Source organism: Cannabis sativa, chromosome 8 (assembly GCF_029168945.1).
Source record: "Cannabis sativa cultivar Pink pepper isolate KNU-18-1 chromosome 8, ASM2916894v1, whole genome shotgun sequence".
In the NCBI taxonomy this organism is placed as follows: Eukaryota; Viridiplantae; Streptophyta; class Magnoliopsida; order Rosales; family Cannabaceae; genus Cannabis; species Cannabis sativa.
In genome coordinates this window covers 37157981-37183664 of record NC_083608.1, presented here as the reverse complement: position 1 = coordinate 37183664, position 25684 = coordinate 37157981, and the positions used below count along the sequence as shown (strand labels likewise).

At 32.7% G+C, this 25684-nt stretch overlaps 1 protein-coding gene across 1 annotated transcript; it reads left to right on the top strand.

Annotated features, from left to right (window-relative positions):
• Positions 1-8637: 8637 nt before the first annotated feature.
• LOC115701074 (uncharacterized) lies at positions 8638-9876 on the top strand. Its single transcript, XM_030628771.2, has 2 exons — positions 8638-9537; positions 9644-9876. Exon 1 carries the CDS (start codon positions 8747-8749, stop codon positions 9392-9394), a length of 648 nt encoding a protein of 215 aa, XP_030484631.2. The 5' UTR covers positions 8638-8746; the 3' UTR covers positions 9395-9537; positions 9644-9876.
• The last annotated feature ends 15808 nt before the right edge of the window (positions 9877-25684 follow it).

Below are 25684 nucleotides of genomic sequence, written 5' to 3'. Positions count from 1 at the left end.
CGATCTTATTAAAATTAGTTTTTGTAGTGATATAAAATATGTAATTTTGTTAAACAAGTGTAAATATATAATTTAAAGTTAAGATTACATAATTTTTAAAGAATTTATCATATATTGATAAATTCTCAAGTAGGGTAATTTTAATTTAATACAATTACAATATTTTTTTAAAAAAATTAGAAATACCACTTTTAAAGACTCTTAATGAGTTCTTAAAGATGTTTGAAGCTAATAAGCACCACACACACACTTTAAGAACATATGTAAGTTGTCCTTATAGACAATTTTAATCACTTGTATTGTGTACTCTTAAATCAAGTTTTAAGAATTCACACGGTAGTTCTTAAAAATTAAGTTTTAGTGACACTCCTACGAGTGGAAAAGTTCTAACCACTATTTAACAACATGCATTGCAAGTTCTTACAAATTTAGGTAGGATATTGTTAGAATTGGGAAATTTGTGAGTGTAGAGAAATTTGTGAATTGTGTGGTTAAAGTACATCGGTTCCATCTCAAAATTAATTAGGATTGAGACAAGTAATCTATTCATCTTATATATAGTATTTTATTTCCACACATTTTGTATGTGACTGATTTTAATAGATGTAATAACTAAATCAATAGCAGTACTATAACACATATATTTGTAATTTTTGTGATTCTATATGTTAAGCACTCACAACAAGTGAGGTATAATAGCTAAAAGGTAAAATAAAATAGCTAAGAGTTTAGAATTGAGCTCCATCAAATACTTTAAACTTTTAGCTATTATACATATTTCCAAACTTAAAGAAACTCTCTACATATAGCTCAATGAATAGTGGAGAAATAAACATATTTTTTATTTTTTCTTTTTCTTTTTTGTTTCTTTAATTAATTTTTTATTCTTCTTTTTGCTCATTTGTGTGTGTGTGTTTTTTTTTATTTGTTTTTTATTTTTATTAATAAAATATATGTAAAGATATAATATTTAAATGATATAGAGAAAAATATAAAGAAACTGATGTATGGTGTAATGTAACAGTACAAAAAATCTTACTTTTAGTCACAACAAAACTTGTGACTAAAAGTGAAAAAATTGTGACTAATTATAAATTATTAAGTTGTGACTAAAAGATCCGTGGTTAAATGTATTAGTCACAAAAATTACAATTTGTTGTGACTAAATGTATTTTTAGTCACAATACTTGTTGTGATTAAGACTAAATTAGTGACAACTTGTAACTAAATACTATGTTTTAGTCACAAGTAACATTTTGTTGTGACTAAAAGTCACATTTTTGTTGTGACTAAAAGTCACATTTAATCACAAAAAAATTATATTGTGACTAAAAAGTTATCACTAAAAGTAACAGTTTTTGTAGTGTAAATATGTGAGGTAAAATAAAAAAAGTAAAGTTTTAATGAGATATTAATTTTAAAGGATATAGCAGAAAAGGTGTTGGAGTGCTTTTCTCTCCATTTTCATGTGGTTTAGGGTTAGGTATGGTTAGAGAGATTACATTTTCCATTTTCAATACGTTTCTTAACAAGGTATATACAAGTATTCTTTTCTCATATTAATCAATAGCCTGATATAACTGTGTTCTAACAAGTGGAGCCCAGTCCAAATCATTCTAATAATTAAGGTTGTTTATTTATATATTTTAACTAAAGGCTAGCTGATGATTGTGAAGAAGAGGAAGATTTGAATTTTGATGATAGGTGGTGTTCAGTGGGAAGATTGTTATCTGGGAAAGTGTCTGATTTCCAAATATTTCAGAACATTATTGCTGATCTGTGGAAACCCGGGAAAGGCATCTTTATCAAAATCTTGGACCAGAATAGGTTCCTTTTTCAGTTTTACCACGAGATAGATATTAAAAGGGTGATCGATGGTAGCCCATGGACGTACGATCGGAAGCAACTCCTCCTGGAGCGACTGAAAACAGGTGGAAATCCAAGGCTGATTCCAATCAATACTTTGGATATGTGGGTCCAAATCCATGAACTAAGAACAGGCTTTAAGACATAATGGGCAATCCGAGAGGCTGCACGTTACATTGGCCAATATGTTGAATCCGATCCTAATAATTTTCAAGGCATATGGCGTGATTATCTCAGAGTTCGAGTTCGAGTAAATGTCGGAGAACCGTTGAAAAGACGAATGAAATTTCGTAACAGAAGTGGAGAGTCATTTTATGCTTATTTCAAGTATGAAAGAGTCCCGACTTTTTGTTTCATTTGCGGAATTATGGGTCATGCTGAACGTTTCTGTGAGAAGATTTATGATACTCCTATTGAGAGTATTGGTAAGCCTTATAGTATCGAGATGAAGGCTCCGACAAGGCGACAAAGCTTCTTGACTGCCTCTCCATGGCTGCGCTCCGGCAAGGGTGGTTCACGCACAAACGGGCAGACGACACCAGAATCTCCAGCCATCAATGCTCATACGAAAATCAGGGGAATGACAGAGGAAGATTGTGATCATCATAGCAGCCAATCAATCCCACAAGTCAATGATACAGCCCGTGCTTTTGGGAATCAAAAAACTGCCATAAAAGACCATGTTATTATGGTCAATGACAACTCAGCAAAATTTTCCACTGAAGATATTGTGGAAATCTCTGATCTAAAAAGGAAACGTTTGTTGTCTAACTCACACACTGGGCCTGTCATTTTCGCAAATGACATAATGGAAACAGAAGGTGACAATGATACAAATGATTCAACTAAGGTGGTACATTCAAAAAACGCAGACAAGGTGGGTCTTGGTTTCCAAGCCCACCAAGAATTATGAGTACCATTAGTTGGAATTGCCGTGGGCTTGGGAACCCACGGGCCCAACAATTCCTTATTGACATTTGTGTCCAAAAGAAACCCAAATTTTTATTTCTCAGTGAGACTTTATGTAACAAAGATGTTGTAGAGAGGTTCAAAGTCAAGGTGGGGTTCGAAGGTTGCTTCTCTGTTGATGTAAATGGACGGAAGGGCGGGCTTGCAATGTTCTGGCGTATAGCCGAAGAGGCTCATCTCAATACTTACTCTAATAATCACATTGATATAGAGGTTCGTATTCCCGGAATGACTAATTGGAGACTATCTGGCTTCTATGGAGAACCAAATAGAAGTCTGCGATATCAAACTTGGAATCATCTTCGGACAATGTCAGCTGAATCAAGTCTTCCTTGGTGTGTGATAGGAGACTTCAACAACATCCTCAGCCATGATGACAAAAAAGGGGGAAGACCTTATCCTGCTGCACTTATTTCTGGGTTCCAGTCGGCTGTAACAGATTGTCATCTCATTGACTTAGAGCTTCGTGGATACCAGTATACTTGGGAACGTTGCCGCGGTACCAACAGAAGTGTGGAGATTCGTCTCGACAGAGCCATGGTTACTCAGGAGTGGTTGGATTTGTTTAACGAGGTATCTCTCTCTAACTTGACTTTCTCATCCTCTGATCATTCGCCTATATTCCTTGAACCTGTAACTATGGTTAATGGAACTACTCTGGGGCTGTTACGGTATGAAAACTGTTGGAATAGAGAACCACTTTGTGCTCAAATTGTTGTTGATGTTTGGCTCTCTAATCAGCATGAACATATTATGCGTAAATTTGAGATTTGTATTCAGCAGCTGGCTTCATGGGGGCGTTCAATTTCTGGGCATTTCAAGACTCGGCTTTCAAAGAGTAAGAAACTTCTTGCTAAACTTAAAAATTCTTCTACTACTGCTGGTGTGGAAAATTATGTGCTTGAAAAAACCAATTACTTTGAGATTCTCGCCCAACAAGAAGTTTATTGGAAGCAGAGATCAAAACAGTATTGGCTTCACTCCGGGGATAAAAACAACTAATACTTTCATGCCACTGCTAGTGCTAGGAAGCGATCAAACCAAATTCAGCAATTACAAGACGCAAATGGTGTTTGGAGAAACTGGACAAATGGTTTGGACACTGTTATCAATGATTATTTCCTCAACTTATTCCAAACTTCCAACACTACGTCCCAGCTTGTTATTGACAACATAAGAGCCTCGGTTAGTGTCAGCCACAATGATGCACTCCTACAACCGATCTGTGATGAAGAAGTGAAATCGGCCGTGTTCTCTATGCATCCTGACAAAGCACCAGGTCCCGATGGCATGGGGCCAGGATTCTTTCAGCATCATTGGCAAGTCATAGGTACTGATGTTATTAATTTAGTGAAAGATTTCTTTGCTTCTGGGACTTTGCCTGAAGGTCTAAATGATACTCATCTTGTGTTGATACCGAAGAAAAAGAATTTTGTTGCTATGACCGATCTTAGACCAATCTCCCTTTGTAATGTTCTTTATAAGATCATTTCCAAGGTTCTTGCTAATCGTATGCGGGATTTTATTGATCATATTATCTCAGAGACACAAAGCGCTTTCATCCCTGGCCGTCTCATCTCTGACAATATCATGATAGCGTTTGAGGTGATGCATTATCTGAAACGGAAAAGGAAAGGCAAGAAAGGGTTTATGGCGCTCAAACTTGATATGAGTAAAGCATACGACAGAGTGGAATGGGGCTTTCTAAGAGCGGTAATGCTTCGTATGGGGTTTGCTAGCAGATGGGTTGAACTGATTATGGCTTGTGTTTCAACGGTTCGTTACAAAGTGGTGCATGGCGGTCATATCCTTGAACCTATTTGCCCATCTCGGGGAATTCGACAAGGAGACCCCCTCTCAACTTATCTCTTTATCATGTGCGCTGAAGGACTCTCTGCTTTAATTCAGAAATTTGAGACTGATAGAATACTACAAGGTTGTCGTGTTGCTCAACGTGCTCCATCAATCACCCATATGTTGTTTGCAGACGATAGCTACTTGTTTTGCCAAGCAAGTGAGAACGCAGCTGGTAGCATTGCTAATCTACTTCGGTTGTTCGAAGATGCCTCTGGTCAAAAGGTTAATCCATCCAAATCATCTATCTTTTTCAGCCCCAATACAGATGGTCCAACAAAACAACGAGTTTGCTCCACTCTCCACATGATTGAAGCTACTGAAGGCAGCCTTTATCTTGGTCTTCCCAACATAATTGGGCGTAATAAAAATGCAATACTTGGCTTCATCAAGAATAAAGTCATTGCGAGAGTAAATAGTTGGGATGGCAAATTCTTATCTCGTGCCGGGAAAGAAATTCTTCTCAAAACCGTAGTACAATCGCTGCCTACATATGCAATGAGTGTTTTTCTTCTACCTCTCGGTACTTGTACAGAGATAGAGAGAATAATGGCCAACTTCTGGTGGAAATCCAATACTAATCAAGGGCGTGGAATTATTTGGATGTCATGGGATTGGCTTGCAAAACCCAAGGAAGAAGGAGGAATGGGTTTCAGACACCTTCATGATTTTAATCTCGCCATGCTTGCCAAACAAGGATGGCGTTTCTTGTGTAATCCCGATTCACTTGTTTCTAGAGTGTACAAAGCAAAGTACTTCCCACCCTCAAACTTTCTTTCAGCCGAACTTGGAAACAACCCAACCTTTGTTTGGCGAAGTGTTTGGGGTGCTCAACATGTGGTTCGCCTTGGTGCTATTCGCACTATTGGAGATGGTTTAAGTACAAGTATCCTGGGAACTCCTTGGCTACCGAATCAACAAACCAAATGCATTACTTCCAGCCATCCAAGTCTCCAAAATAACCTTGTCAGCTCTCTTTTTCAGATCTCTGACCGTGCTTGGGACATTGAAGTGGTTAATGACTTGTTTCCTTCTCATGAGGCAAGCATAATTCTGGGAATTCCCTTAAGCCGAACTGCAGGAGCCGACTTTTGGTCTTGGACAGCAGACCACAGAGGTCTTTTTACTGTACGCAGTGCGTACTCTTTGCTGCAGAATGCGAAACCAGCAGCCCCCCCACCAGATAACTCGGGGTTTTGGCGAAAACTCTGGCACTTAAAGATCCCACCAAAGGTACTAAATTTTCTATGGCGTGTTATCTCTGACTCCCTACCTACTTGTGTGAATCTTGTAACAAAACATGTACCTATCTCTAGTCAATGCCCAGTTTGCAAAAGGCATCCCGAAACAGCTATTCACTCACTATTAAATTGCGAGTTTGCTCATTCCTGCTGGGCATTGTTTGGCTGGCCTATAAATGTTGCTGCACCTACCAGTTTTGGCAGCTGGTTCGAAAACATGCTGCTGGTGTGTGATACAGAACAGGTATGCCGAGCCTCTATGCTTGTTTGGGCCATTTGGAAGTCTCGAAACCAAGTTCTTTGGAAGAAACGAAGATGTACTACTAACGATGTTTTAGCATCAGCCTCCACCACCCTTGATCATTGGAGAAAAGCTCAGAATTCATCTGCTCTATCATCACTTTCCCACTATAATAGTGGTGATGGAGCCGAGCTTTGGACTAAACCACGCATAAATCACATCAAGATTAATGTGGATGTTGCTCTTTTTCATCGTGATAACTCATATGGTTTTGGGATTGTTGCGAGAGATAGTTTGGGCAAACTTATTGAAGCTAAGACTTGTTACAAGGCAGGCTCTTACTCGGCTGAAGTAGTGGAAGCTCTGGGATTCAAGGAAGCTCTTAGTTGGATTAAGAGTACCAATTGGCAAAATGTAGAGCTTGAGACTGATAGCCTCCTCACAGTTCAAGCAATTCGAAGTAACCAGAAAATGTCATCTATTTTCGGTTTAATAATCCAAGATTGCTGTCAGTTATTGTCTACTCTTCCTAATGTTAAAATAAGTTTTATAAAACGATCAGCTAATCGAGTTGCTCATGCTATTGCAAGGCATTCTCGATTCTCCTCTGATTGTAGCATTTTCGAACAAACTGTTTGGGCTGATTTACAGGCTCTGTTGTATTCAGAATGCTATTAATTCAATGAAGTTGATATTTCATTTCAAAAAAAAAAAAAAAAAAAAAAACTAAAGGCTAGCTAGAATTTTCTTTTAACTTTAATCTTTCTTAAAAAAGGATTTCAAAAGTATATATATACAAGTGATTTGCACTCACTTTTTCTTAAAGGTGTGTAGTACCATTCCATAATACATATCCGTTGCTTTTTATTTTATTTTCTCTTTTGCAGATGCAAAATTAAAGAATGAATTAGATAAATTAAAGAACCACTTTTCATTTTTCTTTTGCCATGATCCCTGTGATCATATATACAAGATTGTTCTATACTTCATAAAACTCTCTCTCGTTGATCACATGAAAGGTTAATTTAATTTCTCGTGATGATCGATTAAGAGTACTTCATATTAACGTCATTTCTGTATTACTATTATTAGAGACAAAACTAATATAGATACGAAAATTATACACGTACGTATATATGATATAATCTAATAATCGCAGACCAGTGAACAATTAACATATGTTATAATGGTATATTTCATGCTGTGGAATAGGAATGAAAACATAGAAATGAGAATGAGAATTATTGGAATAGGATTAGGAATGGAATAGAATCAAATTTAAAATACATAAAAAAATTGATAACAAAATTATTGAATTTTTTCCCACTATGCATTAGATTGGTCTTTCCTTTCATTTCAAAAATAGTTATTATACCAAAATGATGGAAAGACCATTCCATTGGAATGACATTCCAACATTTTAATATGCAACCAAACAGAAAAATAGAATGAAAATTGTTTCATTTCATTTCCATTCTATTTCATTACCTCCAAAACACTACCTAGTGAATAAAATGAAGTTGGCAATAGTAGCAATTTGCACATGTACTACAAAATTTATATTTTTAGTCAAAATAAAATTAGTGATTAAAAATAAAAAAGAATTAATTAATTATAAATTATCATTTTTATATTGTGACTAAAAGTATTAGTTACAAAAATCACAATTTGTTATGATTGAATGTATTTTTAGTCACAATGCTTGTTGTGAATAAAACTAAATTAGTGACAAACTTATATCTAAATGCTATGTTTTAATCACAAATAACTTTTTGTTGTGATTGAAAATCATAATCACAAAAAATTTATAATAATGGTCTATATATAATAAATTTAGTTATTTAAATATATATCCAGATATAATATTGTATAGCAATTTAGCTACTAAGAAATAGTAGAAATATTATATATTAGGCTACACAACACATTTATTAGACACTGCAAATCGTATACATTCTTTCTTTTGTAAGTAAATTTTATACATTTTTTACACACAAGATGTGTATTTAATTTTAGCCATATATCCTAACCCAAAAGAAAAAAAAAAAAGAAATAAAAGAATAAGTCATGTATAATTTTAAGTGGGACCATCACACTTTCACTTTTTTTTTTTTTGAAATTGTATAGTTAGGATTAATTATTCAATTCTATCCTAACTTTACAAATAGTGATCTCATTATGTGAATTGCATGGTGCAAAGTAACCTAAAATTCAAAACTAAACATACTATATATAATATATATAAAGTCACTAATAATCCAATAGTTTGTGAGCAAATTAACCATCATCTTGAGGAATATTAAGTATTCCACACAAATAAAAAGTGTAGAAAATTTAAAATATCTATAATACTAACTCTTTAATCTCTCACACATGATATTCACTTGATTCATTTGTTTACTTTTTCTTTTTCAGTTACACCATATCCACATAAATTTTCTTTCAAAATCTTCTATATATATATCACATATGCATTAGTGCTTAGTATATATTCTCATCTCCTAAACTACTCATTCAATAATAATTTTCTAGTCAGGCAAGAGATAGAGATCTATGTACTATCACAAAAATTATTATGGCGCCCAACAGAGAAAACCTAATAATGGTTGGCTCATCCTCAAGAGAGAATAAGCAAGAAAATAACTTGACAAATAGTTGTGAGGCGCCGGCAAAGCTCTCAATGGAAAGTCTTCAAAGAACAATATCTGACATCTCACTCGAGCTCATGATGACCAAAGAACTAGCCTCTAACATGGAAGGTACCGACAAAGACGATGATGATCATCACAAAAATAACAAGGACCTCCCGGCCATAACGGAGGAAGAGGAGCTGGCCAAATGCGAATGCTGTGGCATGGCCGAAGAGTGCACGGCTGACTACATAAGCCGCCTACGGCGCAAGTACTCGGGGAAGCTAGTGTGTGGGATTTGCGCGGAGGCGGTGAACGAAGAGATGGAGAAAAAAGGAGTGACAAGAGAAGAGGCGTTGAAAGAGCACATGAGCGCTTGTTCCAGGTTCAACAAGCTTGGCAGGACTCATCCTCTTCTCTACCAAGCCGAAGCTGTCAAACAAATTTTGAAGAAGAGTTCAATAAGTGGTAGGGCTAGGTCTCTCAGTCCTAGGGATTATAAAGGGATTAATTCTTCTCAAAGGAAAAGTGCTGGAGTTCTGGCTAGGAGCTCCAGTTGTATTCCTACCTTAGTTAAGAATGACCTAGATTAATATATATATTATACAAAATCAATTATAAACGTATATGCGAGTGTGTTCTTTTTTCTTTTTGTGTTCAATATTAGTATATTAGTGAGCTAGAAGTGTTCTCTAGAAATTCAGTACGTGGCAAGGGGTAGACTGGCCATGCATGGGTAAGCTCTTTCTCCTGTTCGTCTCTGATCTCTGATCTCTGATCTGTCTCTTAATTATTGCTCTGTCTCTCACACACACAAAAACTATGTTTATTTTGTTTGGCAGGGGATGATCTCACTGTTGAGGGGTCATGCGGATGGGAGGCTCAGTGCTGTCTCGGCTGGTTTTTCTCTGCTTTTCTGTGTTGTGTCTGTCGTTGTGGATGTGGCTCACGGGAAAGGTGGACAGTAATTGATGTGACTCACTATATCTTGGGTCCGACTGGATTTTGTTTTTCAGATTTTGAGTTTGATTTGTATTCTTTTTAGTACTTTAAATGGGTTTGCAATTGCATGAAATTTTGAGTTTGATTTTATTATTAATATCTTACATATATTAAAAGAGCCAATAATTACTACTATTTATAAAATGGTCAACCAAAACAATTGGTTTCTTCCATGCACACATATATATTAATAAAATTATTCAACAATACAAAATTTACTGCCACACTTTCCACACTTATATACCCCATCCATTCCACATTTTATCACCTTTTTCTTTCTTTCTTTTTTTTTTTTTCTTTTAACTTAATTATAAATCTACATTGTTGAAGAAATGCATATTAGCTTTCTTTTTAAATGTATTTTGCAATTTAATAATAAAAAACCATAATAAATTTCTTTAAATAAAAATAATCTTACTCTAAATAGAAAAATAAATTTATAAATAATTACAAAAAAATAATGATAATATTTGTATGAATACCAAAAATACTATTTTTAGTGATATTTTCACTAATAGTCCAAACAAAATTACTTGTTACTAAAAAATAATATTTAAATATAAATTATTATTAATTTAATTTTACTCACAATATATTATTAATAAATTATGATTTATGTGACTAATAACTTTAGTCACAGATTTTTTAGAAATAAGAGCATCGACAATAGGAACAATTTTTAGTGTTGCCTAAGTGAACCCATTATTAGCTCTACCTAATCAAATTTTTGTGGGATTATTTCACAAATACACAAAAACAACAAAAAAAATTACAAAAATAAGGTTTCATGGAATTTTAATATTTTTATGATTTTTTGATTTTATTTACAGAAAATATAGTCTTTTTATGTTGTACTCTTGTTAATTTGTTGTTAATTTTTTGTTATCCGTATGTTATTTTTTGTTGTTGTTTTGATGTTATTTTGATGTTGCTTTTATGTAGTTTTCTTGTTGTTTTCATGTTGTTTATATAAAAAACTATAAAAATGGAAAAAAAAAAACCAATCTTTAAATGTAAAAATGTATTTTTTTTTTTTTTAAAAAAATGTATATGGTAATTTAATAATTAGAGACCATAAGTGATTTTTTTTTTAATAACATTATTTTATTTCCAAGAACAAAGTGAATTATAAATAATTACAATATATATTAGCATAGATCTGCATATTTTATTATGAAAAAAATACATATTTTTAATTAATATTTATAGCTTTCTTTCATAATATATCATATTATTTATTATTGTTTATATTTCATGTGCCTTTAATTTAATAATTATTTTAAATTATAGTAATAAACTTCAAATAACTAATACAATTATATATATTAGCTCAATATGTAATTTTAATTTATCTTTATTAATTATGTTTTTTAAATCTAATATATTTGCTATACATTAATATATGCTTATGTGAATTTAATATAATATTTATTAAAACAATATTAATATATTTTAAATTAATTGATACTTTAAAATTTCTTTATAATATAAAAAAATTTCGAATAGGATCATACATATAGTGGTAATGATGGTAAGCCCTTTTAATGGTTGCTATTTAGTAAATATTTTATGTTATATTTTTTTATTTAGAAAAACTTTGTATTCTACCATATTTAATTTTAAGTGAAAGAACTTTTTATTATTATATCAATTTTTATGTATGTGTAATTTTTAATTTTATTTTAAAGTTTAGTATCAAATGTATTATTTTTTTAATTTTTTGAACAAATTAAATGTATTATTTTATTAAAATTCTTTATTATTGTGCCATTTTCTAATTATATGTATTTTTTTTATTTTATTTCAATGTCTTTTAATACATATTGTATTAGAATTATATGTTCCATATATATTTAACATAAAACATCATCAATAATGATTGTAATAACTATTTAAGAATTTTATTATTAAACATATTTATGATACAAATTATTTATATCGATAATTATACTTTCAACTAACTTTATGATAATATATATTTTTTTATATATTTTTTTAAATAATTTATCTTTATAATAATAACATATAATTTTTTTTTCATTTATTTTAAATAAAATTACAGACAATCTTTAATTATATTTATTATACGTGCAACGCACGTCCCAAAACTAGTAATAACTAAAAAGTAATAATAATAAGAGCATTATTATCGGGCTAACAGTGGTGCCCACACCACGGTGGACTGACTACGTGTACTCAAGGGTAATAAATGTGACAAAATTTTAGTGGTACACCTAATTTTAATTTTAAATATATTAAAAATAGTTTAAAAACTAAAAAAAAAACAATTTATAAAAATAAAAAATATATATAAATATTTTTTCTCTTTTTTTTTTTCTTTTTCTTTTTCTTTCTTCTCGACAGAACCCCCCTAACCCTCCTCCTCCTCCTCCTTCTTCTTCTTCTTCTTCTTCTTCTTCCATTTTAAAATTAGGACAAAGATAGACTCATCCAATACCAGCTTAACTTACGAAAAATTCTAATTTAAATATTAGGGGAAAAACATGTTTTTTCAAAGTATCATTCAACACCAGCTTAACTTAACAAAAATTATAATTCAAACATTGGGAGCAAAAACATGTTTTTTCAAAGTATGATCAACAACAATGAAATTCACTATCAAAGGTGCACATCGCCAACTAATGTAAATGAAAAAAACAAAAAGCAGTTACCAATCGATTGAGGATGATACAATGTCGCCGTTATCCAACGCAAGACCCGTGACCTGCAACTGATGGCCCTTGAGAGTGTGGACCTTCTCCCCAGTTCTCAAGTCCCAAACTAGGACCAGCATGTCCATGTCTCCAGACACAATCGCACCATACGTGAATTCTTCAGCATCGAGCAAAATCCATTGCAATGGACCCACGAAGCTTGTATGGTCGAGAAGAGTTTTTTATGCCGAGAATCGTCTCTTGTCGGAGGGGTCCAACGAGCAGAACCTCACGGTTCGATCCCGAGACGAAGTGGCAATACATGCATTGCCGCAAACGCAAATTCTTCGAACCTAAAAACAAATTCTCACCAATCAAGTAACTTAACAAGAAAGAAGAAGAAGAAGAAGAAGAAGAAGAAGAAGAAGAAGAAGAAGAAGAAGAAGAAGAAGAAGAAGAAGAAGAAGAAGAAGAAGAAGAAGAAGAAGGATTAGGGGGGTTCTGTCGAGAAGAAAGAGAAAGAGAAAGAGAAAGAGAAAGAAAAAGAGAAAGAGATTTATTTTTATAAATTGTTTTTTTTAGTTTTTAAATTATTTTTCATATATTTAAAATTAAAATTACGTGGACCACTAAAATTTTGTCACGTGTACTACTGTTGTGTACACGTAGGCAGTTCACCGTGACACTTAACTGTAATTTTTGGACAGAGGGGTACAAAGCAAAGCACAACTAGGGTTCAGAGAGTTATGCTGCCAAAATTTCAGTTTTGTGGTTAACTGTTACAAACCTAAAAGTTAGGGTGGTTTAGCCGCCAATATCCCTTTTAGAAAATATTTTTATTTTTTTAATTTTAAAAACAAAAAACTAATTAAAAAAATATTACTAACACACCCTATATTTACTTATTATTTATCTCATTCCACTTATCGACCTTTAACACACGTCTTTTACTCTGAAATGATTATTATATGAAAATAATTTTCATAAAGCATATACAATCAATATAGAATGTGAAATAATATAAACATATCAAACATATATGCAAACCACACAAGAGATCGAAATACATCTAACTAATGATTCTTTGATCTTCAATCCCACACGGGCTTCAAATCTATACAAAAGAAAAGAAAATGAGTTAGTGTAAGTAATCGAGCTTCTCTACTCTCTTTAGATAGAATTTGATGTTTATACAAAATGAATGAGGAGCTCAGGGACCAGTACCTGATATTTATAGGTGAGATACTCCATTAATATTTGTGCCACATTAATTGTTAGAATATTTTGACAATTAATTTAGAAAATTAAATCAAGAAATAAATTAATTGGAATGATTTGGTTAGGTTTCGGTAGAGTTTCAAGAGGTGTAAAATTTGGGTTTCCTGTTTCCTGCAGAAAATGATTCACCATTTTGGGGCAAACGGTTAATCGTTTCTTGCTAGGAAACCCCAGGGAAACAGTTAACCGTTTTACAAAATGGCAGACTATTTCTAGTGGTGTTTCGAACCCTATTTTTTCATATTTTCTTGATGTTCGAAGTATGGGTACACTACTGATTCATACGTGACTTTTGGGAATAAATTATGGACCTGGAATAGGTTAGGTCATTTGGTTAATCGTTCTTTTGTTGTTATGATATAGGGCCCAAGATCGTTTATCGCTCTCCATACATGTTAACCAACATACTTGAATCGAAACTTGAGCTAAGAAAAGTATATTTGTACCGCATGGCATGAGAAGATGCAATTATTATTGTAATGACTCGATTATGATCGAGATGAAACGGTGATTACTGTTAAAGTGAATTAAGATCATGACGTCATTTGAAATTTTTATCAGGTTTCTAGATTGTTGATTGTTTCATTAGACAATGGCAGTGATATATGGATGTCAGGTTAGGGCATCGACTTGCCTGATTAGGCAATTTGATATATGGATGTCAAGTTAGGGCATCGACTTGCCTGATGAGGCAATGTGATATTATGGAGATGGTTACTTTTTAGATTAATAAATATGATTGGTTTTATTATATAAATATTGGATTGTTATTGTTTAATTATTTTATGATTCTAGTATGGATAATTGATTATTGCATGTGTTTCCTTTATTACTTTTCTTGCTGAGTCTTTGTGACTCACGAGTGCTCTGAAGTGCAGGTAAGAGCAAGAAAAAGTTAGAGTAGCCATCAGGCGACGATCTTCTTCGACGAATGTACATATTGACCTTTTCTGGCTTGTGTGGTCGAGTTGTCAGGAGTTATTTTTGTTGGAATTATTTTACCAGGATCTAGATTTACTAATAATTATATGCTATTAACATCCTAAACATGAACTTGTAAAACAATATGAAATAAACACATATAAAGTTTCAGGAACCTTACAGTGGTTGCAGCAGAATATAATGTCTCCTTCCGCTCAGATCTCTAACCCTTGTATCCTTTCTGTACCAGAGTATCACCAAGATCTGAGCCCGAATCTCCTTATCTTGAAACTGGATTCTTCACAGCCTTACACACTATGATTGAGTACCACTTGATGTGTGTGGGCACTCACTCTTTCACTATAGGCTTCGGTTTTGAAGAGAGGAAGAGAGAGAGAAGGTTTCGAATAGGGTAGGTGAAGAAGGCTCAAATTTTTACTGAAGGAATGAGATGCATCATCTTTTTTCTTTAGCCATCACTACCTATTTATAGGAAACCATTTAGGGTTAGGTTAGATTTAATTAGCATTAAAATAATAAAAAAATAAAGTGGCAAAACCCTTCCCAAGTGGCCGACCATGGATTGTGGGCCCCACTTTGCAATTTTGCCATTTTTTTTTTTCATTTTTCATCTTATTTTCTCAAAAATACTATTTTTCCAATTTAACCACTTAAATGCCAAATCTAATTATTTAATAACTAAAATTAATTATTAAATAATATTGTCATTTAATATATTTATTAATTAGACTTAGCAAAGTCTCTTAATTAACAAATAAACCTTAAAATCTCTTTTCTTCACAATTAAGCCCTACCTTAATTAGTGAAAATTCATAAATTAGACATAGTCTAGTTTTAGAATTATAATTGATTAATTAAAATCAATTAACTGAGTCTTATAAGTAGTATTGTCTCAACTAGTATGGGGACCATGAGCCTATATATCTGAGCTTCCAATAAACAGATTTAGAATTTACCAAGTAAATTCACTAACTTATTAATTCCTCATTGCATCCACCATAGAACTTGGAATTGCACTCTCAATTATATAGAACGCTCTATATGTTCCATGATATAGATACACTATTAAATATCCATTGTTATAATCCCAATAATCAATGATCCTCCATAGATGATCTACATTGTATAGGGATTAATTAACCGTTACACCCTTCAATGTATTTTATCCTTAAAACACTTAGCCACCTATAAATGATATTTCAGTGAACTAACATAATCACTGAAATGAGTACTCAACCATTTATCTCTGTTTAGCCAAACTCAAAGGAAATCATCATTTCACTTCTATGCCCAGATAGAAGCTATAGATTCCATAGCTATGATTAGCGCTCCCACTCAATTGCACTATCATGTTCCCAAAATGTACGTATCACCCTAACCAAAAAGTAGGCTTAACTAACAAATCAAAGAACATGAATAATACTCTTGAGATCGAACCTAACCATGTTAGGATTAAGATCATTTGATCTAGGATTAACTAGGTGATATTGAATTGAATAGATATTACGGTAAATTTATCATATCTAATCCAAGTTCAATATCGGTCCCTTCCAATGCATACTCTATGCATCCAACCCAAGCTTTACTTTAACCAATGCCCTGGAAAGGACATAACACTTATCCAAGGTGCAAGTAAACTATGTTGTAGATTATCATATTAGTTAAACCTTGTGTACTAATAAATTTAGGAATATATATTTAATCACACAATCTTGATTACTTTCCACTGTGCTGACGACACAATAAACAAGAATATTAATGTGATAAGGGTTTGGATGAATTTACAAATCAAATAAACATATAAATGATAATATGAACCAAATGACACATTAAATAAGTGATGAGAATACTTCTGTCTCTTTATTGATAATTAAATGATAGAGATTACATTGAAATAGAGTTTTATTTAGGGCACAAAACCCAACAGTTTTAGGCTGTATGTGCCGTGTATTTTGACTTACTATTGTATATAGTCCTTTTGTAAAACTTTTGTAACAAGGATCCCCACAACAAAATTTTAGTGTCCTTATGTTGTTCATTATTAGGCTTTTATTTTCGTGGATTTTTTTATATTATCACGAATTTTGATAATCAATTAATCTACTATCACTAAACCAGCTTACAAAACCACATACATGTGTTGTCCTTATAGGTTAGGGCGTTACAACTTAGTACCAGAGCAGCCATAGTTTTAAAGGTCCTGAAGGCTGGTTGGATATGTGCATTTGCTGCAAAGACATGTCGACTCGTAGTATAGTAAGTGTTTTGTATTTATTTGCTATTGGATTTCTTGCCTAGATTATTACAAAGCATGCTGAAAAAGTAACATAATGATGACTGTGATAGGAATATATGTGTGATATATGGATATTGATATTGATATCTAGTTAGAAGTTCTGGATCGCAGGTGCATTAGATCATGCAACAACGATCTGGTCGATTGAATCGTGAGCTGAGGCTCGAGGCAGGTGGTGAGGAAGAGAATCCTCCATTGCCTCATAACTGGGAACAAGTGCTTTCTGCCATGCATGACATAATTAGGCAGTGAAGGAAGCAGATTTGAGACCTGAGAGAACAATAGGCTCGTCCTGCACTTATTCTGGCACCTCATGTAGTGCAAAAAAATATGAGGGCCGAGATCTTATGGAACCAATTTATAAGCGGTTTAGGAAACCAAATCCACCTGTGTTTAAGGGTGGCTCAAACCCACTAAAGGTAGAGCAGTAGATGAGTATGAATACCTCTATCTTTGACTTTATGTGGGTTGAGGATAATGATCGAGTCCGATGTGTTGTATACATGTTACGTGATGATGCCAAAATATGGTGGGAGATCGTCTAAAGGCCATGATCTGAATACCATGACTTGAGACATGTTCTAGGAAATATTGTATGAGAATTATTATAACGATTCCATCCATGTCGCCTAAGCAGAGGATTTTGTACGGTTAGTTTAGGGACATAGCATGACTATGATTAAATGTGCTACCAAGTTTGACATGTCGACCAAGTTTTCTTCTAATGAAGTGGCCGCTGAAGCTGCAAGAAAAGCCAAATTCGTTAGAAGCTTGGAGGAATATATTGCTAGGGATGTCATTATGGCAGCTAAACAACCAGGGGTTGTGAAGACTTATCCTCAGATTGTAGATTTAGCTCTTGCTGCTGAGGGAGATGAAGGTTTTGTTCGTAAATAGAGTAATTAAAGAAGGGATGCGTGTAAGATGAGTAATTTTCACCCCAAAAATATTAACCAAAGCACCATGAGAATGTGAATTAATTAACTCGACTACCAAGGCATATTTAAGACTTTAAAAAGTGCACTACCTAACTAATAGTAGCTCAACCATTTAAGGCAATGAAATTCTTCATTATTAGCTTCCAAGAACATGATACTATCATCCACAAAAATAAATGTGAAACCCGCACTCCATTCCTACCAAATCACAGACCATTTATATTAGTACGGGCCTCCACCGCTTGAATCAAACAAGATTAAGCCTCCTCAAAAAACATAAAGAGAAAAAGTGATAAAGGATCTCCTTGGCGCAAGTCCCTTCCTAGAATAAGACTTCCCTTCACGTCCCATTAATAAGGAAGGAAAAGGAAACTGAGGTGACACAATTCATAATCTTAGCTGCCCATCTCTAATCATAACCTAACCTTTTCATCGTCACTTCCACAAACAACCACTCCGCCCTATCATACACTTTGGACATATCCTATTTAAGCGCCACCTTCTTACCATTACCAATTTGATCCTTATGCATGCAATTCATGCATTCAAATTCTATAATAACATTATGATGAATCAATCTTTCACTCATAAATGCACTTTAAGATCCAAAAATAACATTATTCCCAAAAGTATTTAGAAATAATTTTACAGACAACATTACACAAAGTGATTGGACAAAACTCTTCAATCTTAAGTGACTTAACTGTGAGCTACCAAAGTTTCATTAAGCTATTGTAAAGAAACTCCGTTATTTAACACCTCTAGACATACCTGACAAACATCTCCTCGCGTAGTGTCCCAAAACTTTTTATAAAATAAAGTAGGCAACCATCCTTCTTAGGAGCTTTTAAAGTGCTCATACCTTTCACTGCCTGCACCACAATCGTCCTCGGTAAACAAAGCCATGAGAGCTAAATTAATCTCATCTGTGACCTTAGTAGGAACCTACCAAACCACTTCCTCAATCCATGCCATTCCAGGTTTTGTAGTTGTGAATAGCAAGTTGTAATATCGCTATATAACCTTAAAGATCCCCTCTCCAGTCTTTTGTTCGATTACCATCTCATCCATAAGAGAGTCGATACGATTTTTTTTTGGAAGCCTTATGATAGAAGTACTTAGTATTATGCTTGTCGCACTTCATGCACACTGCCTTACGACGTTATCTCTAATACGTCTCCTTGTTCCCTAATATCCCATTAAGATGCTTTTCTTTTTTTTTTTTTGATAATTTCCAATTGCCTAGATTGATGTTAGCGATAACTCATCAATTTTTTATTTGCTCACATCAATATTCTTAAACATCTCCTTCCTTTTAGCAATATTCCACCCAAGCAAACATTTGCATACATCTCATATTTTTAGCTTTCAACATGGTAGGGGTAACACAAGAAATCCCATAATTCCATTTTTCTTTAACAACCATCTCACACTCTACCTCCTCATACCAGGTCTCTTCAAAATAAAATCTAAAATGTTTCTTTTTCAAGAACCATCACCATACTGAACAATATTCTGACAAAAAGAAATAATCATTGCTTTATGATTAGAACACCACCAATCCAAGTATTAAAAATTTTCATTTAGAAAAGTATCACATCAATCCATAGCAAATAATATATCAAACTTTTCCAATACAAAAACTGCAAAATCACGATGACCATTTCACCAAGAGAAGGTATTATGGTCCTTCCATAAATCTTTGAAAGAAGAATAATCTAGAGAATGTTAGAACCTTGCCATCACTTCAAGAACTTGTGGCGAACCACCCTGCTTTTAGAATTAGACAAGATTTCATTCATATCCCCTCCACATATCCATGGCCCGTGCAGACTATCACCACTATGCTCCAACAACTACTAGGTTAAAAACCTTTGAGAAGCATATGGATTACCATATACTCTAGTGAATCTAAAACATACGCCATTAGTATTACGAATAATAGAGTCAATGTGGAACCTCAAAGACGACTCAATACTCACTTCCAGTATTGCCTTCCACATTAAAAGTAACCCACCTCCATCTAATTCTATCAACAGTAAATAAAAAATCAAATCCAAGATTCCTCACCACCTCTTCAGCCTGTCTGCAAGTTAACTTACTTTCAGAAATAAAAATCAATTATGCTTTCAATATCTCACAGTGGGAATTAGGAGCAAACAATGTACAATAATTCCCCAAACATTGTACTTTCCAACATAATATTTTCATTGTTCTCGGTGGCCTTGGACACCAAAGATTGCCTCTTTAGAATTAAGGGGAAGAGAAGAACAATTCTTAAGAATAGAAAGTACCTTCAGAGTCACAATTAGCATTATCCATTTCAAATTTCAAAGCTCCATCATTAGAGTCGTGTAACTCAAAATCACGGTCATCACGATTAATCCTCTTATCATCCACAACCTTTATCCTCAACCTTCTTGCTTGCTATTTGATCGAGAGTTTCTTCTTCTTACCATCGTCTGAAATCAACTCACCTTCCTTCATTGAGCTTCCTACCACAAAAACCCCTAATTTCTCTCCCATCTCCAATAGCGGGTCTTCTATGCACATCTCCATCTCGCACCACCTTTTTTTTTGTCTCTCTGTGGATATCAACAAATCCCACAGGAATAACCTCACCTAGATTTTGTTTACCTCATTCTACCAAAATTGCAAGAGAAGAAGTCATTTTCTTCGTTGAGCGAGATGACTGTCTCTTCCAAGTTGGGTCAACTTGTTCCTGAACTTTCACCCCAAAGTAACTATGTTTATTCTTTTACTTTGGATTAGAGAGTGGACTATTGGTCTTCAAAGCTTAGAATAGAAATTCACGCCCATGAGTAATATTATTTATATCTGAAGGTCCATCCATTAAAACATCTCCTTCATCCTATCAGCCCACTACCACCTCACACCATTGACCATCCCTCAATTCTACCGTGTTTTCTACCTTCAATCTTACATCATCGTTTGTCACATCAGCTTTATAGACATGATCTTTTCCATAATCATCAATAATACTCCCATTTCTTTACCCATGATTAGAGCACCCTTAGATCGTGGAGAAATTATATCCGCTATCGACCTAGAGGCACTTGAACTTCCCTGGCCACCATGAATGAAGCCAATCCCAAGAATGAACTAATTCTGCTACTTCGTATGACTTCTAGGCATTAGTGGCTCTTCAACCGTGAAGCAATCCTTTCTCTTATCATTTGACTTTAGCCATTCACCATATAAGGGAACAAGACTACACTGTAAACATTTTTCTAAAACCATTTCATTGGAGTAAGATTTTTGTTCATGACCCTAGTATCCATAGCGGAGGCAAAGTAAAGGGAGATAGTCAAATTTGAACTGGACCCAATTTTCTTCCCATCAACTGGTAAAAATTTCCCAACAAAGGCAGATGTAAAAAAGATCAAATTCAATCCGAATTTTGACTTCCTGTTTCATTATCATTACTTGAATATTCTCACATTTAATGTCAAGAACCTTCCTTGCCATTTTTCCTATTTTCATAGCATTATTTTTAGTGAGCAACTTTGGATGGAAATTCGTCAAACGAACCCAATAACCAAAACTACCCAGTCTCGCGTCACACAAGTTCCAAGATTAGGGCCACAACTTACAAAGCATTAGTCCCCTCTTAAAAGTCCATAATGCTTTGTCAAAAACTATTTTAGGAAGCCAACAAATGTGATGTCATCCTCGAAAGCAAGCACATGAACATCCTAACACTCAGAGACCTCTCAAATTTGACCAAATACTGTCTTAATAAAATTTCTTTTACACTTACATTTAAAAATGATTCGTCCTATCACTGACAGTTTCCAAATGTCCTCCACAATTACATTGCTCCTCTCACAGGTTGCCATAGTTAATAGAGATGATCAAATAAAGGGCTACAAAAACAAGCATAGAACACACAAGGTCAAAGAGAGTCTAACTTTTTAGTTTATATACATGTATTTATATTTTTTAAATTGTTATTTATTTATTTTTATATATAATTATAACCTAATTTGACAAAAAAAATTTATTTTCAATACCTTATAAAATTATCTTTACAGAAATTATTTAACCACACTAAGTAAAACATGAGTTATATTTATATTTAAACTATGTAACTGCTTATTGCATTTTACATTTTGATAAAACTATCAAGTTTGCCACAATATGACGTAAGGCCGTCTTAAATATTTTGGAGGCCTTGTTCTAATCTTTTAAATTAGGCTCCTACAAAATAATATAATTTATAAATAATATTTTTAAATATTATCATACGGTTATATATTTTACAAAATACCAAAACACTTCAATTATTTTATTAAAATTGTTTTTGATTCCAATACAATAAAAAAATGATAGAAAAAAATATGAAAAGTTTGAAAAAAAAAATAATAAATAACACTTAATGACAAGTTGTTAGCCCTTTAAAAAGTTGGATTCACTAAAAAAAACTAAAAGGCATTAAAGAAAAGGAAATTTTTTATTTATATACTTTAAATATAATCTATTATTAATATTGCCGTCAATTAATTTAATGACTTTTTATTAACGCTCCACATCATCATCCCTACCGAGAATTAAAAAAAAAACAATACCAGAATTGCAAACATGAAACTTGCAAAATCGTCATCACGCGCCGTGCTCCTCTATTATCCACGGAATTGCATCATTTCAATCGCACATGTGTAATTGACTAACAAGGAAACCTATAAAACTATAACTCAAAGGATTCTCGCCATTCAAACCATTCTCAGAGAAGAAAAACCATTGATGAACAAAAAAGCTCGATTACCGACTCATCAACCATTGAATCTCGAACTCCTTCCTCAAAACTACAATCATATCAGCGAAATCATTCACTGCGACTGTAAATAAATTCAAAATTGCACACATCGAAATCTTCTCAAGAACTGAAAAAAAACTCCATTAGTGAACAAAAAAAAAGCTTCAGTCGCATACATCACAACTTTGATCATTCAATTTTCAGAACCAACAAGCAATCACTCATTCTACCATTCGACATATCAACCAAACAGTCAACACAACAATGCAATCAACAATCAGAAATTCATCAAAATTTACGTTTCGCACCATACTCAACAAAACATACATCAAATATTGCAGAATCTGTACATGCATGTAGCGCTCAAAGAAGTAAGAGAGTTAGCAACTTTATTTGAATGTCTTCAATCTTTGGTACAAAAATGATATTGAGACAACAAGAATATAATATTATCTACATTCACATACTTGACAACTATTCCAGAAAAATGCTATGTAAAATTAGAGATATGAGCTTGAAATACAAGGTAACAATTTTGTTTATTTTGTATTATCTTGTAACAAAATAAACCTACTAGTTTATTACTATATGTAGAAAATGATACACCTTATAAAAAACTCTGCATATATGTTTACAAGGTAGTTTATAAAAAACACAAATACATGAATTCTTGAACTAAAGTATATATGCACATAATCATTTATCATAATGACATCTTAAACTGTAAAGTAACAACCTATTGTTTTACCTTATAACTATTTGTACAACATAATCTATAAATGAACCTACTAGTTTATTACTGTATGCATATCATAATAAACCTTATAAAATATAAAATGCACGCATTCTTAAAATAGCATGTATATCCACATAATAATATAGTATATTAATATTTTATTATTTTATAAACTACCTTGTAAACATATTTATATATATTTTATTTAATCAACTTATTGGTTTATTGATGCATATCGACAAATAATACATTAATGCATGCGAGTATACATGTTAATCTAATCTCATAAATAATTAACAAAAACATTACTCATTTATAGCTTCAATTAAAATATTTATTTTTATAGGTAGAAACGTTAAACCTGCTTGTATACAAAGTACATGATTGTACCGACTCATACATGGTAAACCTAGATAACAAAACTTATAGTTGTCGGAAATTTGAATATGATGAAATGTCTTACTCATATGCAATGCTTGTATAAAGCTCAACATACATCTTCTTCCCAGTAAACTCTGAACCAGACTCATATCCATTAAACTCCTTCCTCATACAATGCACAAAAAGCTCAACACACATCTTCTTCCGAACAACATTCATATTCAAAGATTTGGGGACATGGTTGATCATTTCATGTATAAAGTATTCAACATACTTTATAATGAATACACCACAGTCACTACTAAAAATACAAGAACAATACACATTTAATATCATTGTAAACTATAGAATTAATAAATATATATAAAAAGTAAACAGCATAGTTACCACTGATCTTGTTGTGACAATTTATCCACAAATACAGCTTCCAAAGAATTCGTCTCACTTACTCTTTGAAAATACTTTGTGTTCTTGTCAATATCCAACCTCCGACCATAGAAGTTCACATGAGATAGCAAAATGGATAGAAGAACAGCAAAAGCTTTCACAAAATTAGTGTTCTTACTCCGGCAAAAATATTATTATTATGGAAGAAAATCATCTTACCCTAAATACGATTCTCAAGTTTATTAAAATATTTCTTCCACTCCTGTAAAAACATAAAAAATAACACAATAATATAAAATATTATAAACTATCTTGTATACATATTCAACAAATACATTATTATACCTCAATCTATCTAAGTATACATCGTAAATCGAATTATACAATATACATTATCTAATAAGATTTACACAAAAATTAAATCGGTATAAATAATATACCTTACTGTATACTATACATATATAAATTCGAGTCAGCCTCATAATGCAAACAGACACTCAAAAAACTAACTTAATAAATAACAAACCAAATAACACTTGCAATATACATATATTCTAAACTATTACGTATGCAATTTTACAAACATACACCCCTACACCTAATCTAAGTATACATCCCAAATCAGAGAACATAATATACATTAATTTATACAATATACAGATATTTAGTATACAAAAATATGCACAATATACACTAATTTATACAATACACACAAACAAAAATCCTTATAGACAACACACCTTATTGTATACTATATACACACGAAATACGAAACGATTACATACTTTAAACTAAAACACAAAAACTTAAACTGGTAAACCATAAATCAAATAATAACTATTATGTATATATTTTAACAATAATACATTACAATAACTACATATACATCAATATATACAATAAACGTTAACTTATACAATCTGTATGTAAATTAAAATATTATATACAATACACTTTACTGTATATTATGTATACATAATGCACAAATCAAATACATAACTAACCCCAAAACTCACAAACATTAACTAAAAAATACAAAAACAAAAGTAATCTATATATAATCATACTTAAAATTCGATAAAATACTAATAAATCAAAAAATAAAACAGCAAATAAATCAAAATAATCACAAAAAAACACTATCTTAGACCAAACGCTTACAAGAATTCAAACACATACCAAATCCTAAACAATCGAACCATCAATACACCGATCCAAACTAAAATAAACCAAAAAAATTATTAAAAAACAACACTACCTTAACCTAAACCCTTATAAGAATTCAAACACATAGCGAATCTTAAACAATCGAACCATCAATACACCGATCCAAACAAAAATAAACCAAAAAAATTATAAAAAAAAAATTATAAATACATTAATGCTATCGGAACTACAATCTCTTCATCACTATTAACATACTCAGCTTCATCTTCCTTTATCACTTTGCTTCATCCTTTTCGAAGCTCGATCTACATATTTCTCCCTTCTT